Source organism: Lissotriton vulgaris, chromosome 2_1 (assembly GCF_964263255.1).
Source record: "Lissotriton vulgaris chromosome 2_1, aLisVul1.2, whole genome shotgun sequence".
NCBI classification, from domain to species: domain Eukaryota; kingdom Metazoa; phylum Chordata; class Amphibia; order Caudata; family Salamandridae; genus Lissotriton; species Lissotriton vulgaris.
Genome location: NC_141687.1, coordinates 379,729,096 through 379,753,101, shown reverse-complemented (window position 1 = coordinate 379,753,101; position 24,006 = coordinate 379,729,096). Strand labels below are relative to the sequence as shown.

General features: G+C 46.3%; 2 protein-coding genes across 2 annotated transcripts in view; one reads left to right on the top strand and one right to left on the bottom strand.

Moving 5' to 3' along the window:
* SMYD4 (SET and MYND domain containing 4) overlaps nt 1-12,966 on the bottom strand; it is a 111,177-nt gene extending 98,211 nt beyond the window's left edge. The window contains exons 1-2 of the mRNA XM_086955195.1: nt 12,750-12,966; nt 1,100-1,248 (exon numbers count right to left, since the gene is read on the bottom strand). Of these exons, the coding sequence (XP_086811321.1) occupies nt 1,100-1,242 (143 nt within the window). The 5' untranslated portion in view covers nt 1,243-1,248; nt 12,750-12,966. The remainder of the gene's footprint in view (nt 1-1,099; nt 1,249-12,749) is intronic.
* A 122-nt stretch (nt 12,967-13,088) lies between these two features.
* Nucleotides 13,089-24,006, top strand: part of RPA1 (replication protein A1) — a 276,446-nt gene continuing 265,528 nt past the window's right edge. The window contains exon 1 of the mRNA XM_086955196.1: nt 13,089-13,317. Coding sequence (XP_086811322.1) covers nt 13,282-13,317 — 36 coding nt within the window. The 5' untranslated portion in view covers nt 13,089-13,281. The remainder of the gene's footprint in view (nt 13,318-24,006) is intronic.

Sequence of the window (24,006 nt, the reverse complement as noted above, 5' to 3'; positions counted from 1 at the left end):
CCAAGCGCAACTCCCGTTTGATCGCTCTGATCTTCTGACCGGGAAGAAGGAGCTGGCAGGCCACCGCACAAGCGGTAAAGAACAGCAATAAGGTAAAGCGCAAAGAGCAAAAACTGAAAGCGCAGGAACCGGAAGGTTCAGAAATTAGCATACAATAACAGCGCTAAACAGAGCAACCAAAGCGCGCTAATGACTACAATAACAATTTAGCATAGTAGCAAAGTAGATGAAACTGCACTTAACTGGCTGCGGAGCAGCAAAGAAAGAGGAAGTTGTGACCTCTATGACTCTTTATATACTGTTTATGTACTCTATGGTTACCCAGGGTTTATGGGTAATGTAGTTTTCGTTTTTCTTTACTGTTTCTTGATTGGCTGCTGTATTTCAGTAAAGAAATTGAGATGAGCATAATCAGAGCCTCCGTCCTGACATAGAATTATAGCTGATTGAGAGAAGAAAGGAAACATCTGCCTTAAAATTCTTAGATAAAAGAAACAGACAGCACATTATTGATTTGTAGCCTTCAGGTTTGAGTACATATCCTGTTCCTATACCATAGTTACAGGGTAGGGCCCGAAAAAGAGGCCCAGAGACAGACTATTATTTAAATTCAGCCTTTCCAGCATTCCTATGAAAACAGATCAGATTCACCCACTGATTAACCTTGGTGGGCACAGAAAAACGTGTACTGAAGGCAGCAACAAAGGACATTACTTAAAGGCAAGGGTCTTTGTGTTCATTACTTACAGGAAAGGGCACATCAGTCACTGCATGAAGTAGGTAGGTACAGCCATCATTACATAAAAGAGGTGATTAAAGTAGTCATTGCATACGAGACACGGGTTCAGCAGGTGTAAAATAAAGGATGGTCGGCACAATAGTAAATATATATGGGAAGGACAAAAAGAGTATTTATGTAAACTGGGTAAAAAAAGCATTACATGCTGGACGTGGACACATCAAACTATACCTAAAGTGGATATAAACAGCAAATACCATGTAAAGAAAGGTGATACAACTGTCACCACAGATAGAAGGGGTGCAAAGCAGCTAAATGGCCGATACATAGGTGGGTACCTCCACCTCCGGCATTACGTACTGGAGTTGGCAGGCAAGGATGCTATCCATCAGGGCAGCACTCGGACTGAACTTTTCTTTGAACGATGGTGTTGATGAAGCCCACTTGCGACGGGCATGGGCCTGCCACCCTTCTACAGGAAGCTCCATAGGCAAAGGGCACATAAAATACTGCAAACAATAAAAAAAGCTAATTACAGAAGAGAAACCCCAATTCTCCAAGACACAGATCAAATTTGATTGAGCTGACCGTACAAGGCACACACTCTCAGGTCACTTCCAAGAGCTTCAGCTGCCTGCATTTGATTAGCCCTCTCAATACACATATACGGTGTACTGCAATTTCATTCCTTGGTGCCTCCTTTCAAGATAACCTTAAAAGACTCCACCCAACACAATCCCCAAGCACCAACCCAACAGTCACTCAGGGTCCCTCTCAGCACCAATGCTGCCCATCTCTCCTGAAATTACAGAGTACAACACCACACTCCCCGAATGTCCACAGCCTTTCTACTCAGAAGTACGATACAGGCATGGATACTGGGTACTTCAACAGTACAGCAACCACTACAGAAACATCTTCAAATTATTAGTGAGACAAGGCACATTCAAGCAGTCAATTCTTCAACAGCGCCCATGATTTACGAACATCCACAGTGGCAAATGCCGCTGACAGATAATGTTGCTCTTCCTTGGTTTATGTGCACACTGCAGCACCATTTAGCACGGGCGTCCGCAGACATTTTTCCAGGGGGGAGGGGCAAATTGTTAACGTCATCACCATCCTCCGACATGATGTGTGCCAGGTGGGGCACACGAAACACTGAGGCGCAGAACTAGGATAGACTCAATTAAATGCCAGGAATCCAGAACATGTGACTGATCCTGCCACGGGCCAACAAACACCACCTGTAGGGAAAACGCTAAACTTTCTGACACGGTGCTTTATCTCTGTCTGCTAGGTGTGCAGACTTCTGGGTCCTCGATCCAACACCCTCGATCCAACACCAATCAAGGCTGTCTTCAGCACGATTCGATTTTTATCAGAATACTTTAAAACAGCCAATGATTAAAGCACCAGATTAAATATACTGTATGCACAGTGTATGTTAGGGATTATTTGTAGCACACATATTTACCAATATTGGCTTCTTGGTGCTAGACTTCATGATAACTTTTATCCAAAGTTAAAGCACAACGTCAAAGTTAGTAATAAATAATGTAGCAATCACACACGCTAGTGATTTGACAGTGGGTGCTCTCTTTACTAGAATTCCCCGGGCATTGCTAAATTTTACACACATTCAATTAACTTATACAAAATAAAATGTATAGGTCCAAATGTTAGCTATATTTTTTAAAAGAAACTTAGAGTCCCTCTACGTGTAGTCAATGTCAAACTGACATAGTGCGCACGCTTAGGGATACAATAAAGGCCAGCTCCCTTATGCGGAAGCCCGGCATCGTAAATGTGTGGCACATGCGGCGCCCGCAGCTGCGCCACATCACAGGTCCAGGGATGCTAAGTCTTACACAGTGGTCGAAGTGGAGGGAAAAAAGTAGGGGAACAGAGGGCGGAGAATCAGAGGGCGGGAATAACCCAAGGATTGGATCTGTGGGTGGAGCCAGAGGTGTGGCTAGAATGCGCAGACATCCCAATTTTTAGTATTTGTTTGGCATTTCACTGCCCAGTTTAATCAACCAATGGAAACACATGATTATTTAAGGTTATAATGAGTTATTGATATTAAAATATATTTACATAGTGGGATATGCTTCTAATCACAGAATGTACCAAATACGACAAAATGTGGAAACACAAGCCATTTGTCTCCGAGCCATGGAGTTTCTGTCATCAGTACTTCACCCTTTTTCAACAACAGCAGTTCAAACATGAATGGCAAAATATCCTAGTTTGTAAATGTTTTCTCAAAAATTATGGCTCTGCCATATTTGCCTCATAATGCAAGATCTGCTGCATGATCTGACCATTTAAACTAATAAATTGTTTGTAGCTCAAACATATCAAAAGTTAATATAAAATGTGACTTGTGTTACTGCGGAGTGGATGGCCTATTGTAAAGGTTGACTGGTCACCTTTCCCACTGCTGCATTTGTATGTTACACTGGTACTAATAAGGGAAAATATTTCCAGAGACTGTTAGCATGTGTACACACGTCAAAATAATAAAATATCTGAAAATATACTGCATTACGATGCAGCCTTTTTTTAATGCATAATTTAGTCAACACTACGGCATAATGTTGTCATCCTTAGCTGCATACTTAACCCCTTCCATGCTGGTGACGAACCCCAGCCGTCACGCTCTGCGGCGCTCGTGTGCTGATGACGGCTGGGGTTCGTCACGGCCCCGCCCTGTTCTTTTGTTTACCGCACAGCGGCGGAAACGGCCCAGCATGGAAGGGGTTAATTCCAGTGGTCCCACAGCAGGCAGCACAAGTTAAAAGTGCTTGTGAATGAAGCAGGGAGACTGAAGTTTGCGAACTTAGTTTGGTGTGTGCAAATCCTGCATTGCCAATCCCTGGTGAATTGCAGCTACTGCTGCTGAAACAAGGCCAATGGAGGTACCCTTGGGTGAGGCAGACTGGCCTCAAGGGCAGGGCCAGCCATAGCACTGGTGATGTCCTGTGCATTAATGTTTGTTAGTGCCCCCCAATGACCACCTCTGCCATGGATTCCCTCACTATCACCCTTTAACTGTGCCCCCCCAAGTCTCCATAACCACTCTCTCTCAGATGCATTTAATTTGATTTACAGCGCCACTCATACCATTGTAGGGTGTCAGAGCACTTTACATCACACACATTACACAGAGACAATCAATATGTGTGTAAATCACTGTATAGAAAATGTTACATAAGACTAAGGACTACAAGGTGTAGGAGTCACATGACAACCATACTAGTTGCCCGTATAGTTTTATAGCGATTGGTCTGGAGAAACACAATACCCGGAATTTAAAACGTAATACCATGGTTGGGGGTTCTCCTTAATAATCAGAATTGATTTCTGTCCAAAAGAACACTTTTTGGGACATTAGGATAATCAAAGACTGGGGGATGGGGTGGGCCGAGGGGTGGTGGGGAACATAACGCTCGAATTTATACCTTGCAGTTTGTATGCAGCTCTTGGATGATAGTTAATAGCTCACTGTTCTAAGTTAGGATTTTAACTTATAAACTGCAAAAAGGATCTCTGACAAAAGCAGTAGATCACCGACCTATTTACATTATGTGCACATTGTGATCTGCATGGAGCATGTTCTTTGCAGCCGATACATTAACCCTCTGAGCTACCTTTCCAGGAGTCAAAACTTCCACTAGACAAAATTCTGATCTCTCTCTAGGAAGAACATTAATCATCAGAGTCATCATGACATTTTTATTGTTGCCGAAAATTGCTGAAAGCCAGGAAGGAGGCAGCAAGTGTTTTTTAAACCATAATATACTTGCAAACATGATGCCTTCACCTAAAGTCAGCACCCGGTGCGGTCACACTGGTTGCACCGCCCTAGAGCTGGCCCTTCTCAAGGGTCCTGTGACCTCAGTGACTGTTGTTCTAGGGTGTGCTGCTTCATAGGCCTGCCCGCAAGACTGGAGGTGAACTTCAGTATGGATAGTGGTGGACAAGCCTTGAAGGTTAACCTACACTTGTCATGCTAGGGTCCACCTGCTGGTGCGAAGACACCAGGACTTCTAAGATGTAGCGAAGCCTTCTAAGGTCTAGCATGTGATTGTGCTCTCGCAGGAGAGTGGTCTGGTGGGCTGGTTATTAAGGCTGAACCTGGTTCCCAGTTCCAAATTCAAAAGCTCAGACCATAGTGCCACATCCTCTCCCCCACTGAACACCGTACTGCCACACTGAGAAAAACTCCCACCGTTTTCAACTACAACCCAATTGTTTCCCGCTATAAACGCCTGGATGCGCAATTTAAATTACGCACTAGACAAGAGCAACATGCGGCCTACAAAAAAAAAAAGGAACAACATCCTGGAAGAAGCAAACACTTATAGAGAATGCAAAATTTAGCAAACCATGGGAAATGTAAGCAGGAACAACATGGTTACCTTAATGCTTTTATACTCACTATTCAGAAATCAGTGAGTGCTTTTGCCTGAAAAGTTAAGGACACGACTACAGGGCCCTGAGTGGACCCATTTCAATGGCCATTTCTTATATCCTTACAAAACGTAAGCAGTATGGTAAAAAGACCACATCCCTGGACGCAGAGCCGCAGCACACATTTTGTTTTCGAATCCACACATTTTGGTACCTCCAGGATTGGTGCACTAGTTCCAAGTCCAGGGAAAACAAAGACAAGAAAACAAAAATAGCGCTTCACTGGCAAACTCTGTAAAAGTGGCACTAATGTGTTTCAGTGTGAATAAAATCAGTTTGGCCAGTTTGCTACCACTCTGTCTTACTTTATTTAGTTATTTATCTATTTTTCATATTTTTAGCCTTTTATTCCCAATGCAGCACTTTGTAATTAAAATGTGATAAAAAAACTACATTTCCAGCAAAAGCATCTTTCTTTTTTGGATCCATTTCACAGGGAAGCAAATAAAAGAAAGGAGAGGAAGGAGAGTGAGAACCCCGTCTTGAAGTCACGGTTTTCATGGGCGTCTGCAGGGGGGGCAAGGAGGGTCGCTCCGGGGGGGGGGGGGGGGGGGGGGGGGGCAAGCACCCCTCCTTGCCCCCCCTGCGGACACCCATGGCTGTAGGTACATTGTAACCTATAGACCATACACATATATATATATATTTTCACTTTTTTGTAAATACCAAATTGTTTTTTGCATACTGAAACGTGAGTAAGGTGGGGAAGTTGTGCACCCCGTCCTGAAGAAGGAGCTTGGTCTCCAAAACATGTCGACGCACACATGAGGTGATGTACATAATCACAACATCAACACCTGGCACTTCACTTTTTTTAACAGCACCAGCCCGGGGACCTAATTAAAGTTTTTTTCAGAGTCCTACGAGTCAGGTACTTTTTAAACGTTTCACTCATCCCACCACTCACTCACATAAAATACCCTCACATGCACCATACATAGTCTATTATTATAAGTGCTTCCATGTAGTCGTAGGTCGTAGCACGCCGCAATCTGTAGAGGGGTGCGAAGACCCCTATGATGAAGCATGACACCAAGGGTCCTTTTCGTGTGTGAGGGGTATTTTAAAAAACACTAAGTGCTCCACACCACTGTGAGGAACACTTCCAAACACTACTAGGTGGATTCTCTTTGTTTATGTAAACATGTATAGGGAGTACGAATCCATCCGTAATACTCTCCCTCCCGTCCTCTGTTTTTTTCACTTCCTGTGATTTCACATTTGATGTCATGCTCTGTGATGTCACACCCATTCTACCTAACTTGATGAGTTACCCCCCACTTCTTTTTTTAGGACTTACTCCCTGGGCTCACCACAATTTAAGTAACTATGCGCTAGACAGGAACACAACACACAAACCTTTTCGAAAAGGTTTTGAATACATGTGCATCAGGCTCTGTGCAATCCGAATCTCGGTGCTGCACCTGTTCAATGTTTTGAGGGCCGTCAATGAGCTTGAGAATAACCGTGAAGCAGGTGCTAAGTAAAACACTAAAAATAAATACACAGGGAAGCTAGGTTATAATGTGGTACGGTTGGCCAGGGGCACAGCAGCGTTGTCAGTGTAACGTTCTAGTGGTCCGAGGGTCACGGCTGAGCCCCGGAACCACTTCCACACATTGTTGCACCTTCAGGCCAGGCGTGGCCTGAAGGCTATAAATAAATGGCCGGAGGTCGCTAGAGACTTCCGGTCCGACCAGAGCAGCCTTGTGTCCGTGTCACGTTATTTCTACTGAAAAGCACGAGGCCTCTATGCATGCCTTGTCCCTACCCTGATCTACAAAGTGCATATAAGTTAGAGCAAACCTACACTGGCGACGAGGGTGGGATAGCCCTGTCCCTACCTGAACACGACGTCTGCTGCAGGCTCGAGAGCGGAGCATCGAGCGGGACACGGGTCCTTCCCAGGACCGACGGCGAACCTGTCCCCATCCAGGACCGCACAGGAGGCGACCAGAAGCTCCAAGCCCGGTAAGCAGCGGGGGACCAAGGCTGCATTAGGCACCGGGAGGAAGGAGCAAGCAAGCGCGAGGCCCGAGAACGCTGCGGAGGCCGCCGCAGAGCCCCACGCATGCGCACACGCAAGCCGGCACCACGAAGAGCCGAGCACACGCGGAGACCGCGTGTGAATCCCAGCGCAGGCCCAACAACCAAAGGAAACATCGGCAGAGCCGCCGATAAGCGGGGGAAGGTCGCGCCCTCACAACAGGCTAGAACAGCAGACAAACGGAAAGAAAAAAAAAAAAACAAGCAGTGGCAAAGCCAAACGCCATCACGAGTGATACACACACAAGCCAGCAAGCAAGGGCAAGGCACGACAACATTAAGAGCAACACCACAGACACCATTGAGCCAACAAGCATTGGCAAGACAACATTAAGAACAACACCACAGACCCCATCGAGCCAACAAGCATTGGCAAAACTTGAAATTAAACAAGTGAGACTTCAACACAGCGTGCAACACCACACGCCGCCAACCAAATGTCCAACCAACCAGACAACAATGCAGTACAGCACCAAGCCGCAGCACCGGGCAACAATGCCGTGCAACAACAGGCTACCACAGCACAGCCTCCACCCCTGCAACATGCGCAACACGCTCAAGTACAGGCATTGCCACCCTTCAGTGGACTAGCGGACCCCTCAACTGCCGCGCCCAGGTGGGCTGTATGGCTAGGGAGATTAAACAACTATTTCATAGCCACGAGGGAGAAGGACAACGAAGTGAAACGCTCCCTGCTTATTCATTTCGGAGGTGAGGAGATATACAAGGTGTTCAAGCATCTCCCGGACACAGGAGAATCTGATGACTATGACGCAGCAGTCCAAGCTCTCAACGCGCATTTTGATCCTCAACTAAACCCACATTACGAAAGGTTCAAGTTTCGACAGTCTCGACAACGAGAGGGCGAAACCATGGATGCATTCCACGCTCGCCTGCGGGAACTCGTCAGCACGTGCACTGAAGACGATCAGAACAAGGAAGTCACCGCCCAACTGATTCAAGGATGCAGAAACAAACCACTGAGGACGCTGATCCTCCGACAACCCAAGATCACGTTAGAAGAGATCCTCCTACTGGCAAGATCTCATGAACTGTCCGATGTACGATCATCTGCGATGGAGGCAGCACTTAACACCAGCATAAGCCCTGGAGTGACGATTAAGACGGAAAGAGTCGACGCGATCAGAACATCCTCAAGAGGCGGAAGAGGCCGATGGCCAACCCGAACGCAGAGGAAATCACAGTGTGGATACTGTGGACGAGAAGCACATGACGCAGAAAGCTGTCCGGCACGTGGAAAGACCTGTTCAAACTGTGGGATCCCGAATCACTTCTCCAGGGTGTGCCGAGGGAGAGCCAGAGGACGAGGATCGTCCAGTAAGAAGTCACTGTCTGGAGCAGTCTGACAACTAGAAATAGAAGAGAGACAATCGCCACGAGACATGAGGCCACAATACCGACGGTACGACAGACTTGATGATTCATCTGAAGATGAAGACGACGAATGCTACTTCGTCTCGTTCACGAGTGACCTAAAACGGCGGCGAAGACCACAACCTAAGTGCAACATCCTAATAGACGGTTCCCCAGCCGTCGGAGTAATTGACACTGGCGCAACAGTCAACGTCATGGGAATCCAGCATTACAAGAACTTAAACCCAAAGCCAAGACTGATTCCGTCAAAGGTCCGCATATTCACATATGGCGGGAAAGAGCCACTTCCACTGCGAGGCAAAATGGTGGTCCAAGTGAAGGCAGAAGAACACGAAGTAACCACAACATTCCACGTGGTAGACAGAGAGGCAGACCTACTCGTCGGCAGCCACACGGCGGAAGACCTACAGCTCATCGCGTTCGCCAACGCTGTCAAAAGCACTCAAGTTGACGAACTGTTACTGCAATTCCCAACCCTATTTCAAGGCTTAGGCATGATCAAGAGACCGCCAATAAAACTACACATCGATAAGACAGTACAGCCCATCGCTCTCCGGCACAGGCGGATACCATTCCATCTCAGAACAGCGGTGGAGGATGAGCTAGAGAAGCTAGAACAAAAAGACGTGATTGAGAAAGTCACTGGCCCTACCCCGTGGGTTTCACCGATGGTGATCGCCGAAAAACCCTGCCAACCAGGAAAAATCCGCATCTGCATAGACATGCGCATGCCTAACAAGGCCATCAAAGGTGAACGACACCTCACACCGACAGTAGATGACATTTTAGCAGACCTCAACGGAGCCCAGTGGTTCTCTAAACTTGATCTTAACGCCGGATACCACCAACTCCGGCTGGCGGAAGAAAGCAGATATATAACGACATTCTCCACGCATCTTGGGCTGCGAAGGTATAAACGCTTGAATTTTGGCATCTCGTCAGCTGCCGAAATCTTTCAGAACACGATCAAAGAGGTGCTATCCGGACTACAAGGAGTACTAAATGTCAGAGATGACATCCTCATTCATTCAAAAACCAGCGAGGAACACCACCAGAGGTTACGTGCAACACTGAAACGACTTTCAGAACACGGTGTCACACTACACCGAGAGAAATGCAAATTCTTCCAAAAGACAGTGGAGTTCTTTGGATACATCTTTGATAACCAAGGAGTGAAAGTAGATCCACGCAAGTCACATGCCATCAAGCATGCACCAGCCCCATTGACAGCGTCTGAGGTGAGGAGCTTCCTAGGGATGGCGCAGTACTGTGCACGTTTCATTCCTGGCCTCGCAACAATCGCAGAGCCGCTCCGTGCCCTAACCAAGAAGGATGCACAGTGGAAGTGGGGTTCCGAAGAGGAGCAAGCATTTGCAAAAATCAAGGCAGCACTGTTAGACACAACGACTCTTGCATACTTTGACACAGCCAGAAAAACTGAAATCCTAGTCGATGCCAGCCCAGTAGGGCTTTGGGCCCTACTCACTCAATAAGCAGAGCCGGGGGTATGGACACCCTTAGCATTTGCCAGCAAGGCGCTAACGGCCACCGAAGCTCGCTACTCACAAATCGAGAGGGAGGCACTGGCAGTAAAGTGGGCCTGCAACCATTTCCATCTATATGTGGCCGGGTGCCCTTTCCGACTAGTCACCGATCACCAGCCGTTAATACCTCTTTTCAGAGGAACCGCCCCACATCCACCTCCCAGAATCGAGAGGTGGGCAATCCAAGTACAACAGTACCACATGGACCTTGTCTACCGGCCGGGAGAAAAGAATCCAGCGGATTTCCTATCCCGTCATCCAGCAGCGGAGACCATGGAATCAGGAGAGGAAGAAACGCTGTTTGAAGAAGAAATCAACCTTCTAGCACAGAGCGCGTGCCCCCAAGCCATGTCAATCCCGTTGATACTGGAACACTACCGCCAAGACAAGGTGCTACAGAAGGTGACAAATACCATCCAGTCTGGAACGTGGCAAGGATTTCTGAAGGACAACCATGACTGGCCAGAAGTCGATCGCACCAGATTAGGACACATATGGAAGATCCACAACGAGCTTAGCATGGCTGAAAATGGACTAGTCCTCAGGGGACGCCGCATAGTAATACCCCTAAGTCTGCAAGAGCACGCCACCACGTTGGCACCAAGGAATACGGAGGATGAAGAGTCGAATGAGGGAAAAAGTGTGGTTCCCAGAAATGGACGTCAGCATTGACACTCGAGTAAAGAACTGCCGAGCATGCCAACTCACCAGCAACCAGGAAACTCTGGCACCTATTGTCACTGAAGAACATGCCCCAACACCATGGTCATGGGTTAGCATGGACTTTGGGAGCTTCCCCGATGGGCGTACAACTGTCGTGCTCATAGACTCATTTTCCAAGTATCCTATTGTGGAGCTAGCAGAATCCACCAGTTTCAAGAACGTCCAGCCCATCTTAGACAAAGTGTTCGCCATGTTTGGACGCCCCCAGATACTCAAAACGGACAATGGGCCCCCATTTCAGGGAGGTGAATTTCATGAATTCTTGAAGAACCTAGGAATCAAACATCATCGCATAACACCGCAGTGGCCGCAGGCGAATGGTGAAGCCGAGAGATTCATGCGGACCATCAACAAAATGCTGAGAATAGCCGGAATAGAGGAGAGTGACCCAGAAAAAGCGTTGCAACACTTCCTCGGTGAATACAGAAGTACGCCACACAGCACAACACAAAGAACACCGTGGTCATTGATGTTTGCAGGAAACCGACAGGATAGTCTCCCGATGACCGATGGATGGACAGCAGAGCAGTACAAACCCGAAGAAACCCAAAGGAGGAGGAGAGTAAACAACGACAGAGCAAATAAAAAGAGGAGAACACGTAGTCGAACACTAGCACCAGGTGACACAGTGTTGCTGAGAACCCGATGGCCGGGAGGCAAGTTCAGAACACCATATGAACCCGACCCCTGGGGCATCAAGACCACGAAAGGCACCGCAATCACCGCGCAGAGAAATGGAGAAGAAGTAACCCGCAATATATCCTGGTTCAAGCGGATCCCTGCAACGTCAACAGCAGATGAAGGAGGCCTTGAAAGCTACATGGACATTATGCTCACTGATCAACACGAGAATCATACCCAAGTAGCACAACATGAAGGGGATAAGACTCCGGCGACTGCAACATCACCAGCGCAATCCCCGATGCAAGCAATAGCCCCAGCGAGAGGAAGAAACATGTACCATCTGAGGCCAAACCCCAGGCCCAGTCAGAAACTGGCGGACTTTGCGTATGATTCATGAGCAACGTTGAACTTTGAGAAACAAGAACTAATTTGGGAAGGGATGTAACGCTCTAGTGGTCCGAGGGTCTCGGCTGAGCCCCGGAACCACTTCCACACATTGTTGCACCTTCAGGCCAGGCGTGGCCTGAAGGCTATAAATAAATGGTCGGAGGTCGCTCGAGACTTCCGGTCCGACCAGAGCAGCCTTGTGTCCGTGTCACGTTATTTCTACTGAAAAGCACGAGGCCTCTATGCATGCCTTGTCCCTACCCTGATCTACAAAGTGCATATAAGTTAGAGCAAACCTACAGTCAGTATATGCTACGTCGTGTTGTCGTGTTATAACCTGTTGAAGTCTGAAACTGGCCACCAAGGGGTTCTGGCCTTCATGGCAGTTGCCCGCTTGCCCGGCAGGCCAGTCCGAACTTGTCAGCTACCCTGTCATCCTCCATAGCAAGAGAAATAAATTAAACCTTTTGCCTTGCAAGACCAGCTCAAAGCGGAAATCAAAAGTACCGCGATCAACATTGAAACAATCAGAAATGTTACCTTAATGTATGGTGTCTTTTGTGCAGCATTATGTAGCACGGGTTTGAGCCAGGGAGATTAGAACGCTTTAGTTGAGCAATAGATTATATAGCACTTTTTCAGTTTTTTCAGTCAGGGAGATTGATCCCGGACTACAAACCTGTTTCCCCGTTTCCAAGTTGTCAGCTCAGGTCGTTATAACCCATCTTTTCCAGTAGCAACAAATCTCAGGGACCTAACCATAGGAACATCTTAAACCCTTCACCTGTACTACTGGGGATGTTGTATCTTACCTAAACTCCTAGACCATTGCTTCAACTATTCAATCGCTGCTTCTCTCTGTTCCGGCTAGCTGCATACAGACGATTGCGAAGAGATCATGCGCACTGCCCGTCACCGCAAACAGTTGCACGGTTCAGTACAACTTGCAAACAGCATCTCGACTACATGTGGCTCACATTTCTTTCATAATAGCAAACAAATGTGCGTTCTAGTTTTTTTTTTAGCACAGTCTTGTGGTCCGTTCTCTTTTTCAATTCTCCGCACGTGACTAGAGCGCGGGACTGTTCTCTCTAAAGACTTAGCTCTTAGTCCTTCGTCTATGCCAATAACCCAAACCGGACTAGACGCTTAGTCCGTCTTTTCTGATACTTACCCCATACACCACTGTCTGTCCTCTCTGTCTACGTACTGAACGTTTGGCGCGAGCGGGAACTGCTGAGAGTGGAGCCACAAGACACGGAAGGGAAGACGGGGAGAAGAGACTTGGTTTCGTAGACAAGGACAGGCCTAGCAGCGCATAGACTAACCTTCAGGGAATCAGACATGGCAGGGACCAAGCTCACCGAAGGTTGCATCACGGTGAGAGGGGAGAGGGGCTCAGTAGCTGCCGGGCAGTGGACCGGACTAATGCAGAATAAAGGGGAGGGTGTAGTTTGAGATTGTGAGGACTGCGGAACACAGAGGGGATTTGATGCTCCGGGGCATTAAGCATTGCGGGAGTGGATGGAGGTTGATGGGCGGCCTGTGTACTCAGGGGGAAGGGGTGGGTGGGGCGCGCGCGCATGCATGATGCGCTCCAATGTGGAGGTATGCAATTATGGTGGGCAGTAGTTCTAGTTCGAGTTGGGGATGGGATGGGATCGGGATGGGGGCAGGGTATGGCGCAGACCAATATGAAACCTACTAGGAGGTGTTAAGGCAGAGGCAAACTCCACATATCACCGAGGAGTGGCATGCATCGGGGCATACAAATCCCATTGGTTCTCGCCTCATGTGTCTTTTAGTTATTACTTATTCAAGAATATTGCTTTTTTAACTTCATTCACAGTATTTACCTGTTGACGTTATGTAAAGAACTGATATAATTCAGGAAGCCGAGGTTGTATGTTGAAAGCTGGAATTTATTTAAGGTTAAGTAATTAAATAGAGAACCCCACCAGGAGCAGTATGATCTCTGCTCAGCCCGTACTCCAACTCATACTGTAACTGACCTTCATCCAACATTCTAACATTCTACTTTCTATACTCACGTGCACAGGCTGAGCAGTACTCTACAACTTCTCCCTTCTTAACAATGAAAAGAAGGCTTCACAAAATCATAACGATAAGTTACCATACAAAGTATTATGCTAAATATATAAATATAATTAAGAACATTTATATAATAAAGGTATTGCAAAAACATATGAAGAGGTGGAGTGAAATTGATAAAACTATTTTCTGAAAACACAAAGAAGAGTGTAGAAGCGTGAAAGCAAAGCATGAGCTAAGAAAGAGAAATACTGAAGTAACACAATAAAACGAAAAGGCAAAACAAACCCCATTTCTCCCTTTTACAGAAACAATAGCTGATCTAAGTGAGTAAGATGTAGAAGATAAGTAAAGAAATAGAGGAGACAAGGAGTAGAAAAAGCAAAAGCCACCAGGGCACACTGATTGGCCAGACCAGAGTGAAGGTAGGCTGAATATTGAAAAAGAATAACAAGTGCAGAATATAGATGACAAATACCACATAAAAGAAATAAAACATGCATGCAAATTGTGGACATACCACATAAAGGAAGCAAAAGATGCATGCACGCAAAATGTACATACCACATAATGGAAGCAAGGGATGCATGCACGCAAAAAGTGGACATAACACATTAAAGAAGCAAGAGATGCGTGCAAGATGTGGAGGTACAACATGAAACTTTGTCATTCTCCCGCAAAGCTGGAGAGAAAGGCGTGGGAGGTACCCACACGGCACATATATAATACATAGCTTAATAAATAGGTGTGACTATATAATCATTTGATGATTACTAAACATTTTAGAGACAACCAATTTTAAGATAAACCTTCCTCCTTCAAATGTCTCTTTTAAAATTTAAAGCAAACTCCCAAATTTTAAAACACACGGCACCTATGAAATTCTAAACATTCTCCCTCAAAACACGTTGGAGAGAAAGGCGTGGGAGGTACCCACACGGCACATATGAAATTTAAAACAAACTCCCTCAAACCAAGTCGGTAAGAAGATAACACACCTCTTGAAAATAAGAACATACATAGCTTAATAACTTGGTGTGACAATATAATCATTTGATGATTATTAAACAACTTAGAGACAACCGTTAAACCTTCCTCCTTCAAATGTCTCTTTTACACTTCAAAATTGTCTACAAAACGTTGCACTTTCAGAGTATTCTTTAGTCTTTTGTGCTCAAACATGCTTGCCAATAAAAATATGCTTTACTTTTATCCTGAAAACATGACTCAGTGTATTTTTCTTTTCAAATATAAGAAACAAATGTAATACTAGAATACTCTTTTCAAAAATGTTAATTATTAAGAAAATCAGCATCGTAAGTCTGTAGATCCAATGAGCCTATCATTTACTTATTGAAACAATGACCATTAGATGGTGCTGTTAGATAGTACAATAGAAATGATGTTCAAAGTTCCCACGTAAAACAGTGTAACTGAAAATCCATGTCCGGGGGTCATCCTGATAAAATGCGTAGAAAAACAGTACCTGAAGATGATGAAATAAAATGCTCCAATGGCTCAGAGTGAAATCAAAAAAAAGAACCTGCAGATTGGAATAAAGCACCTCCAAAGTTGTGGAAGAGAATCAAAGCATCGGGAAAAATCACAACGAAAACCGAGTGAAAGTTTACTTGAAGTGACTTCACCGACTTCGTGCAGGTAATAACAAGATGGCGGCACGTTTTTGACGTTGAGCCGGGTGGCTCTAGGATGAAGAATGCTCTTAAAAACGCCAGACAGCTGTAATGACGTTGCAAAATCGTCACAGTGGGAGTCCATGAAATGAAGACTTGAAGCGTGTGATGGCTCGCACTGACTTTGAAAGTGCGCCCAATAACTGTGAGAATGCGAGCAAGAACTGAGTGCTCTCAACTTTTGAAAAATTAATAAAGCATCAATAATAAAATGCTCACGGGTAATACGCTGCTGCACATATAACTAACACTCTCTTCTCCACAAAACAAAGCAGGTCACAGTTGAGGGTCACTCGTTTAGCTTTCTTCCCCCTAACTGTCATGCCGGTGAGGCAGTGAAAGGCTTGTTGCACCAAAGCACTCACAAGGTGGCAGGACGGTAATCACAGGCAGCAGTCAAAACAAACAGATAGTAAAACTAAGCAGCGACTGAATATGAGGCAGGAAGATAAGCTTTAAAATTGCAGGTGATCGGACTCGTAGGAATTTGCATGCAGAGAAACCACTTGTGCGTCCTTTTAAGTTTGAATTTGCCGATTTCGAAAATCTTTCTCGCTTGATAAATTCTTTTGTTGACAAAGGGAGCGCTGCTTCAAATTATGTCCCTTTTTAAAGTTGTATAATCTGTTAAACTTAAATAAATAACTGGCACTTACTTCTAGGGTGACCGGTGAGGTCACTAGTGGGGTTCTCGGTGCCAGTACGCATGAAATGCTTTGTTGAAGGTTTTCTTTTCAGTTTGGATCCTTTTCTTAAAGTTTCACTTTTCGCTCCGTTTCGTTTTTTTTTTTTTTAAAGTGTCTTTTAAATTTGCACGGAGGTCCGTTTCCGAAGCGTCGCCAGATGTAAAGAACTGATATAATTCAGGAAGCAGAGGTTGTATGTTGAAAGCTGGAATTTATTTAAGGTTAAGTAATTAAACAGAGAACCCCACCAGGAGCAGTATGATCTCTGCTCAGCCCGTACTTCAACTCGTACTGTAACTGACCTTCATCTAACATTCTAACATTCTACATTCTATACTCCCGTGCACAGGCTGAGCAGTACTCTACACGTTACATAACTGTTATAAAGTGAACAAGCGATTGCATTATCCGAGGCGTCCGATCCTGCCATAGATCTGCATCTAACCTTTCTACTGGACTCAATCTTTCTCTCGCTGTTAGGAAGATCCTGTGGTACTAGGAGTACGTGGGGACGGTCTCATGCTACAGTGGAGAACTGATCTGCTGTGCTTGTGGACTGCTGTCGCGTTTCTTAAACTACTTCAGCTGGTAGGAACCAAGTGATAAATGCTGTACTCATTTTTTCAAGCATATTGCACTTCGAAAATATCAATTCTATTAAGGACTCCAAGGAGAGCTTTATGCATAACTTTTATTAAATAGCAGTTGTTTTAAAGATAACTTAACAAAAACAGCAGAGTAAATAAACAACATCTCGGCAACCTCTGGAAATGGATCCCCATTAGCAACAGTTCTCCAATCGTAATATGGGGTCTTTGTATATAACACACACAACAAACAATTGGGTAAGGGTCTAAGGGCGGGTTTCCTTGACCTGAGGCTACATGCGACCCCAACTGGTATCGAATCTGAGCTTTATCGGAAGCCGATGGCAAAAAACGCACTATTGCGATATGACAGCTGCCATCCACGAGCCCTGAGGGACAACTTGCCCTTCGGCCAGTTCCTCAGGGTACAAAGAAACTGTTCCAACAAAGAGGCTTTTGAGATCCACTCGAAAAATCTGGAGGTTCAATTGAGTGAAAAAGACTATCCAAAGAGAATTATCCGCCAGTCTACAAAGAGGGCGTCTAATAATAACAGAGAGTCCCTTCTAGAAATACTCCCTCCCAAAGAAAAGACCAACCGTATTGCCTTTGTCAATACTTTTAACAGCCGATCGAACCAAGTACAAAAGATCATTGTTGGACAGGCCACATGAAGGGCCGCTCTCCCCCGGCCCCACCAGGCCTGAGTCCAGTCACGCAAGTACCACACACCACCATTGCACGTCCTCCGTCCCCTCAGGGACCCCTGCCCTCGAGCATATTGACCTCGTGGGTCCGATCCACTGCCGGCCCACGCGCCCAGCCTGGGGCGCCATCTTGGACACTCCACCACGAGGCCGCCTGGCCCCCGATCGACCTCAACCCTGGGCCTGGCCGGCCTCAGACATTCCGGCACCACCCTCCACCCAGGAGGTGAGCGGGCTACTTGGCAAGTCAATGGGAGAAAGAGGTGCCGATGGCTCTCCCCCGCCAAGTGCCGCTCGCCCATCGCCTCCCCGGGCGCTGGCTCCACCCCCCTGCTGGGTGTCTGGACTCCCTCATCCCGGACCTCCCGACCTCCAAGTGCGAAGGTCCGGACATCAAAGCCCGCCAGCCCTATAACTGGGGCAGCTCCAGAGCAGGAAGGCAGTTGTATCTTGGAGTCGAGAGACGTAAAGAGGAACTCATCCTTGACGGACTACTGGCGCTGCCGTAGCTCTGTCTTGTGCACCATCGTCCTGCCTGTTGGCGCTGCCACAGCCTTCGCGACCTTCTTATCCTTCATCGTCGTCGGGACCTGCTGGCGTGGCCGCGGACCGTTGTAACCGTCATCTTCACCGGGACCTGCAGGCTCCGCCGCGGACCGTCGTCTTCCTTCGTCCATCTCGGGACCTGCCTGGCTCCGCCGCGGCCCGATCATCTAGAACGCCGAGCTCGAGGATTGAGAGCTATTTTTCACTCATTGGTAACAAAGACTGTCCCGCTACCCCTTTCCTAAGCCAGAGACTAGAACCGAGGGGACCCCTGAGTCCAGACCTCCTTGTATCATATCATCGTAACCTAAGAATTGCCTATAAAGTCTCGTTAACCTTCAATCTTGTGTGGTGTCCGTCTGTGGGGGGGAAGTTACTTGTCTGTACAGTCGTTGGAGACGGCTCTCCCCGGAGACCTCTCCCCGTAGTCTCGGCCGACCCTCCCGGTCCGTCTAACAATCATAAAAAAGCACTGGTCGATCTTAAAAACCGGAGGTGATGACATCGCTTTACCTATCTTCGCCTTCAAAAGAGGACCCAACCTAAAAGACCAGCTAGTCCACACACGCCCAAGTAACAAGGAGTCTAGACAAGTGGGCACTTTGTGGGACTTACCTCCTGTTGTCGGTCATCACCCTTGCGGAGCATGTACTGTCTGCCCTCAAACCTGTAAATCCACCGTGGTCGACATAGGCACCAACCGCCCATGGACTCAAAATAAATTCACTAACTGCAACAGCAGTAATCTCATCTACTTGATAACGTGTCCGTGCCCATTGCGTTATGTTGGGATGACGACCAGGAAAATACGAACACGGATACAAGAGCATAAGAGTACAGTGCGATGCCGAAAACAGGCTACCCGCCTCACTGCACATTTTTTGGAGAAGGGACATGGCCCGAAGACTTTTGCTGGACAGTCTTGGAACAACCACACATTCCTGATTCGTGTCCTGACATTAGTCGCTTTCTGTTCAAAATTGAACAGAAATGGGTGTACCGCCTGAACAGCGATAAGGAGGGCCTCAATGAGCCAATACCCTGGATGTCCCTCTGATTGTTGTTATTACATGCTTACACTCTCAGTCGCTTTATCTCTCACCATGAATCCTGACATGATAAAGTTATATTTATATTCATGCTAGGTACTTACAAGCTTAGGCTGTCGCCAGATGTTCCAACCCATCTAAACCCATGCCTCTGATACACTAACAGAAGCCCCCATACAGTCATCGTCTAAACGAAAACACATGCTGGTGATATGTTCGCGCTTTACAAACTATGGGATCCAGGTGTCTCTTCATACACCAACTAACTTATTGGTTCCAAACCAAGCGAAATCTCAAGGCATCTTCAATGAAGCTTGCAGCGACCTCTGAGAGTTGGTTATCTTTCCAACCTGCCCTGAAATCCTCCATTCCATGAGTTTGAGATGACCCTGTAGAACCAGAGGATGCGGGCAGCTTTGACAATCCTGAAGCGTGTTGATTGATAGCAGTAGTTCTATTTGGTATGTCCCACGACAATTCTATCAGTCAGGAACCAAGTCCTGTGAGCTCCTTATAGGTGTCACCAGAACAAGGGATGACGGCTGACATCTGAATTGAGATGCTACTCTGGGTATCATCACAAAAGGGGAAACGCCATTTAAGTGACCAGTCCTGAAGGAATGCATCTCCACTTTTGCTCCGGAAGCTGATTATTCAACCTATAGGCGAATAGATGTAAGTCAGAAGGTCCTAGTCTGTTCACCAAGGCTCTCAACATCTTGCTATCCAACTGTTGTTGTCCATGATGTATCTGGACGTGCAGTGTGCAATCTTTTACTGGACTCTGTTACTGAGACCTGATGGCAAAATAGCCTGCTAGAATTTCCAGGCAGTTGATATGGAGTACTAGTTCCTCTTCCGACTATCTGCCTTCCATCGAGATGTTGCCACATCTGGCACCTCAGCCCCAGCGGCTAGCGTTCTGAAATTGGGTCCAGTGAGGTTCCAAAGATAGCCTAGTCGTTCCAAGAATCCTTGTGATCCAGCCACTACTGGATCTCCGTCTTGGCTTCTTTCAACAACCGAATCAATTCCGAATAAGTCAATCATCTTTTCAGATGTGATCCCTTGAATCCCTGCGACTGTCTGTAGTGGCGCAGGCCTAGAAAAATGGCTTGTATCGCTGATAAGTCTCCCTATCCTGGCTACTTGTCGAATTAGAATCCTGTCTCGCCTCATGACCTTTCTCAGTACTTTATTCATTTTCGCGATCTTTGCCTATGGAAGACTCCAAGTGGCCTGGGTTGAGTCGATCACCAAACCTAGAAATGACATTATGTATCTGCTTCGGAATCAAGTCTGATTTACTTTTTGATTTGCGCTTCTTCTGGATTAGGAATTTGAATGGTTGTGTTCAGATTGTATCCAATTAGAAAAAGGCATTTGTGCATCAAAAGGATATCGTTCAAGTAAGTTGATCAGTCTGAGTACCTCCACCACTGGCCTAAAGAATTTGGTGAAAGTGAGGATAAACTGAATAGGAGTGCTAGGAATGCATCTATTTGGTCCCTCCAGGAGAACTGGAAGAATCTCCTGTGTGGGGGCAAAAATCAGAATGGTCCTGTATGTGTCCTGTAGATTCATTCTTACCATCCAGGCCTCTGCCAAAAGGACATCTCTTGAGGTGGATCCTCTCAATTTTGAAATGGTGATATACCAGCCACTCGTTTAACTCTAAGTTTGACTGGGCTGAAACCTTTGTCTGTCTTTTCCACTAAGAAAAGGTTGGTCAGAAAACCATTCAGGTGAAGTGCTGTCCTGTAAATTGCTCCTTTGGGAAAGAGCGTGTTTAATTGGTCTTGTTCTAATTAATTTCCTGATCTGAGAAATGTAAAGGCATTGGCTGGGAGAGCTGGACTGGTGGTTCATAGAACTCTATGTTGAACTCATGTACTGTTGGTATCGTCCAATAGTTTGAGGAAATCTCCCTCATTTGTCCACAAACCAGCATAGCCACCCCTCAACCCCACACTCCACTCGGGGAAGCTGGGGGTAAGGGAAATGCTTACCCCCTAGGGTGTTCACTACAACTCTACTTCCTTTGTAGCCTCTGCTGGTTCCTCTGTAGGGGAAGAAGGCCTGTAAATGGTGTCTGTAGTACCATCCATTGTTTAACTTGGCCAGTCCCCTATAGGAGCCTTCTTGATCGGGGTGGCCGGAGGAGTGTCCATGCCTCATCTGGCCCTGGCAACCAACAACTTACGGCTCACATTGAAACCCAACAACTCTATCACCCCACCCAGGCTGGCTTCCGTGCTCTCCACTCCACGGAGTCGGCTCTCCTCTATTCCACGGAGATGCTTAGGAAGCATGCGGATGAGGGTCAAACTGCGGCACTGATTCTTTTAGATCTCAGTGCCGCGTTTGACACTGTGGCCCATCACACTCTGCTACAGCGCCTGAGAGAGGGAGGAGTTGCTGGCAAAGCGTGGCACTGGCTGAAGTCCTTTCTCCTTGGCCGCAGCTTTTGTGTGGAGCAGGGGCCCCATAGGTCCAGAGCTATCGCCCTGAGCCAAGGAGTTCCCCAAGGCTCGAGCCTAAGTCCCACTTTATTCAACCTCTATGTTGCCCCAGTGGCATCAATTGCGGAGAAACATGGGGTTGTTGTGGTGACTTACGCTGATGATACTCAGCTGGTTGTAGCTCTTTCTCAGCCAGCTGAGCAGGCAGCTAGTCAGTTTACATCCTGCCTGCAAGACCTGGCTAATTGGATGTCAAACAATTGTCTCAGATTAAATGGAGACCAGACGGAGGTGCTTATTGTAGGCAAGTCTCCGTCTGTTTGGACATCCGCATGGTGGCCCCAGACCCTGGGCCCCTTACCTCAACCTAAAGAACAGGTCAAGAATCTGGGTATTTGGATGGACTCAAAACTATCTTTTGAGTATCACACTAGACGTGTAGCTGGTACTTGCTTTGGCATTCTCCGTTGTCTGAGAAAGACACTCGACCTGCTCCCAGTGTCAGCAAGAAGGCCCTGGTCCATGCCCTGGTGACTTCCAGGCTGGACTACGGGAATGCCTTATATCTGGGAGCTAACGTGAGATGTCTTCAACGTTTGCAATGTATCCAAAATGCTGCTGCACGCCTAGTGTTATCACTGCCAAAAATTTCTTCCACCAAAAAGGCATTGGGGATGCTCCACTGGCTCCCAATTAAAGAGCGTGTCCAGTTTAAAATCCTGTGTATAGGCCATCGGATCGCTCACGGTAAAGGCCCGAGTTTCCTGAGGAATCTGCTCACATTGTATAAACCAACTAGGCCCCTCCGGTCAGGGCACTGGGCTAATGTGTATCCCGAAGACTTGCAGGGCCAGGATGGGCGGCAGATCCTTCCGCCTTCTGGCAGCACGGAGTTGGAACACTCTTTCTCTCAGACTCCGGATGGAGCCGTCCGAAAAAGTTTTCCGCAAGGAACTCAAGACACATCTGTTCCCCAAATATTGAAGTGCTCTTTTCTGGCTGTGTTAGGGATCTTTTAGGCCACTATTAGCGCGGGGACACACTGACTAGTGTAACCAGGCGCTTTATAAGCTCAGTTAATAATAATAATAATAAAAAGGGTTCCCATGGAAGATCTGTCTGATAGATGTTTGTACCTTGTCTAAGGCGGAGAAGGTGGCAACGCATTTTCTCCGTTTTTTCATAAAGACTATCTGCAGTTGTCTACCCCTTCCTGCAGACACTGATCCTCAGTGGGCCATCCCACTCTCCCTCATAGCATTGGGAGTACTCCTGGTCCTTGAAGGACTATATCTCAGAGGGTTCGAGTACCACAGAATATGTGTAAGCCTCGATAGAAACGCACATCCTTTATAATTATATGGGCAGCCACCTTGTCAGTGCTCTTTTCTATTTACAATGAATAATATTGATTCCTTGTTGTAGTTTATTCGTGGTCTGCCAGGTGGCATCTGAAGCTGGCCAGCATTTTCACATGGGGAAGCAGTGCCGCAGTGTGACGTCTTAAAATAAATGTTTCTGGAAAGGAAAACATGGACACTCGTGCCATTCAGGGTCTCCTTTGAGATAGTAATTAGTTTATTTTTGTTAATACATTGTTGGTAGATTTTAGAGAAAAATGCTGTTGCAATAGATTTTCAAACATCATTTTTATCTGTAAGAAATCTGATTTGCAAAAAGATTATTTCTGTTTCTAGTGAGTAATTGCAGCCACAAAAGTTTACAATAATAAGTTACATTAAGTCAAGTCTAAGTTGGGCAAGTTGAGTCACATAGATATACAGGGTTTTTTTCCCCAAGGTTTATTTAGTCTTACTGCAAATTTTCAGTAGGCATGGGCAATAATGCAAAAATTAGATGCATGCAGATAAAATCAGCTACGAGTAGAGGCTGGATGACACTGGAAAAAAAAACCATGAAGACGGTTATTCTGCCCATGCAAAGAAAAGATCAGTGTGTAGTAGAACCATACTAGCCAATTTCATGATCCATTCATTGGCACAGCAAACAAAATAATTTAAGCCACCTTTAGTAAGAAGCAGTCCCTACTAGAATCAAAGATGTAAAGTCGAAGCGATCTTTAAAGTCCTAACAATTGCCCAAGAAATACCTGGTGGGGTCAATTAATCTTCATTTTACAGCAAGGGAGAATTGGAAGAGAGACAGAAATAGATACAGCTCTCCATCTCCAACATAATCTTAAGCTAGCACTATTTTAAATGTCCCTACGTTACTCAGATTTATAGAACAATAAACAAAACTATTAGGTGTTTTCTGTTTACAAAG